The following is a 2,373-nucleotide window of genomic DNA, read 5'->3' as shown; positions in this document are numbered from 1 at the left end:
CTGGTTGAAAATGAAGATGAGAAGGTTGATGATCTCAAAGGTGATGATCCTTGCCCATCTGTCTATGCATAGCCAGACTCTTATTCCTGTCAACTCTGCCACATGCTGGCAAAAATCCCTCAGAACTTGTGTGTCATGACTAATAATTCGAATTCTAGTCTTTTTAGTATCAAATATATGAATAAGAATATACATATAGAATATGCTTTAGCACACCACTAGACATCATGGTTCTGGTCCACATTACACTCCTATATAATATACTCTAATGGGATACTATGTATGTATGTATTCATAGTATTCTTCTGGGCCATATTTATGACAAATAATGGAGATCCCCTGTACAATAAAATTTATAAATTAAACAGAAAATTAAAATAATATGCAAAATATTTATATAAATACAAAAACCTGTTTAAATATCACACTCTCTCTCTCTCTCAAATTTAAGCAAAAACAACTTGATAAACAAATACCGTGAATCCAAACTAAGTGCACTTTTGATGGCAGTCCAGTTGCAAAAAAACTTCAATCAATTTTTTTTCAACTCTTTCGTGAGGTACCCCTAATTCTTACAAAGATACTGTAATCAAGCTTTTCCATCATAGATAACAGACTTTATATTATTACAAGTATCAAGAAGGGCAGCTTAGTTTGGAATGACATGGCTGTTTGTGGGAAGTGGGACTATACTTCTAAATAATCTGGGAACACCACATACAAAGACTGTAACTAATATCCTCTAAATTCCTTTTCATACTCACATCCCTCTTAATTTAACATGTATATATATAGCAATATTACCCTAAATTACATAAAATATCTAGTGTCACACAAATAAATAATACAAAGATGTAAAATATTGAATAATACATTTATACAGAGCAAGATAAAAGTGCCTTTTTAATAGGATTTCAATGCAGATAAAAAAAATGAAAACACTTAAATATCTTTGTCTTGTTCTCCATAACATCTGGTTCAAGTGAGACATAAAAGTGATGATAAAGGTGAATAAAAAATGCCAGTAAAGGAATCTACTATCAAATACATATAGTTTAAATGATGTATAATGAAGAATATACAAGAAGAATATACAAAACGAACATTAGTTATGAAATCACAGCTGTCAGTTACAGCAACTGTGAATAATTTTAGCGATCCGTACACAGAACAAGCTAAGCAGCAACTATATACTAAAGCTTCTTGTATTGTTGACCTCAAAAAAGTATGTCAGCTGCTTGGATACAAGTATCATCAGCAGTTTTGCTAAAAGGGAGGATCTCATTTTGTTTATTCTTACCCTCTCCCCAAGACCCTGAGTTCCAATCACATGCAGCTGCAAGTAGTAATAAATTATGAAATGATATTAATAAAATCTCAAGACAAATGTTTTTCTTTTACCTGATCTAACTCCTCCCATACATTCTGATTCACAAAGCAGCAGGTATTGCACTGAACACATGAATTAGCTGGTAGCTTTCAAGTAATTATCATATTGGTATTGGCAGATAAGAGGGAAAAGTAATGCCATTGCATTTTTTCACTATGCTTCTCCTACCATGCACAAAAAGCTAGAGAAGAAAGGTACCTGCTTTAATGCTTCATGTAAATTAACTATCAATGTCATCTAGTATTTAAACTCACTGATATAACTAGACCTGAAAGCCTTTAAAAAATAAACAAGAAAAAATCTTGAACAACCCTGCTTTAGTTACACATCTACAATCCTGCAAAATGGGCATGCCATGCTAAAGACCAATCTTATCACAAAAAGGCATTATTTATCAAACCTATAAATACTTACTTGAATCTGGAGTTGAGGGCGCGGTGAGGGTAACTTGAGCACACTTGCCGTACATGTCAACCACAGCATATAATATTTGTGGCAAATTGACTGCTGCCACTCCTTGACACTCTCCATTCACAAAAAATTTGAGGTCCCCCTGAATAAAAGGAAACAATATTAACACCCAGAAGAAATCACTTAATGCAGCTTTTAAATAATATATCAAATTTACTAGACTCTCTAGAACACAAAGAGTAACAATAAAAGGGAACCAACAATAAAAAAGAACAAAAGTTCTCATGAAAAAGTAAGAAAAAGAAAAAAATGATGATCTTTAGTCATGCTTTTCTACCTTTATGCCTTTTCTCAATTTGAATGTCTGTTTCACTTATTGGTAGATATTCATTATACAACTAATGCTTTGGGTAAGCATAATGACAGTCACATGGCAATATTCTAAACAGACTCTTGTTAAAAAAGAAAAGACAAAGATCATTACTTTATATGAATTAATATGAATTCCTGGATATTTTTTAAGCCATAAAAAATGCACAGAAACAGAGATGAAAGAAAAAAGATCGAGGGGT

General features: G+C 32.4%; 1 protein-coding gene across 1 annotated transcript in view; it reads right to left on the bottom strand.

The window, feature by feature from the left end:
- Nucleotides 1–2,373, bottom strand: part of LOC119593653 (neuralized-like protein 4) — a 43,428-nt gene that overhangs the window by 36,117 nt on the left and 4,938 nt on the right. Inside the window, 1 exon segment of the mRNA XM_037942604.1 lies at nucleotides 1,805–1,943. Within this exon segment, the coding sequence (XP_037798532.1) occupies nucleotides 1,805–1,943 (139 nt within the window).

Source organism: Penaeus monodon, chromosome 32, assembly GCF_015228065.2.
Source record: "Penaeus monodon isolate SGIC_2016 chromosome 32, NSTDA_Pmon_1, whole genome shotgun sequence".
NCBI lineage: Eukaryota > Metazoa > Arthropoda > Malacostraca > Decapoda > Penaeidae > Penaeus > Penaeus monodon.
Note: the sequence above shows the minus strand (reverse complement) of the source record. Positions and strands in the feature narration are given on the sequence as shown.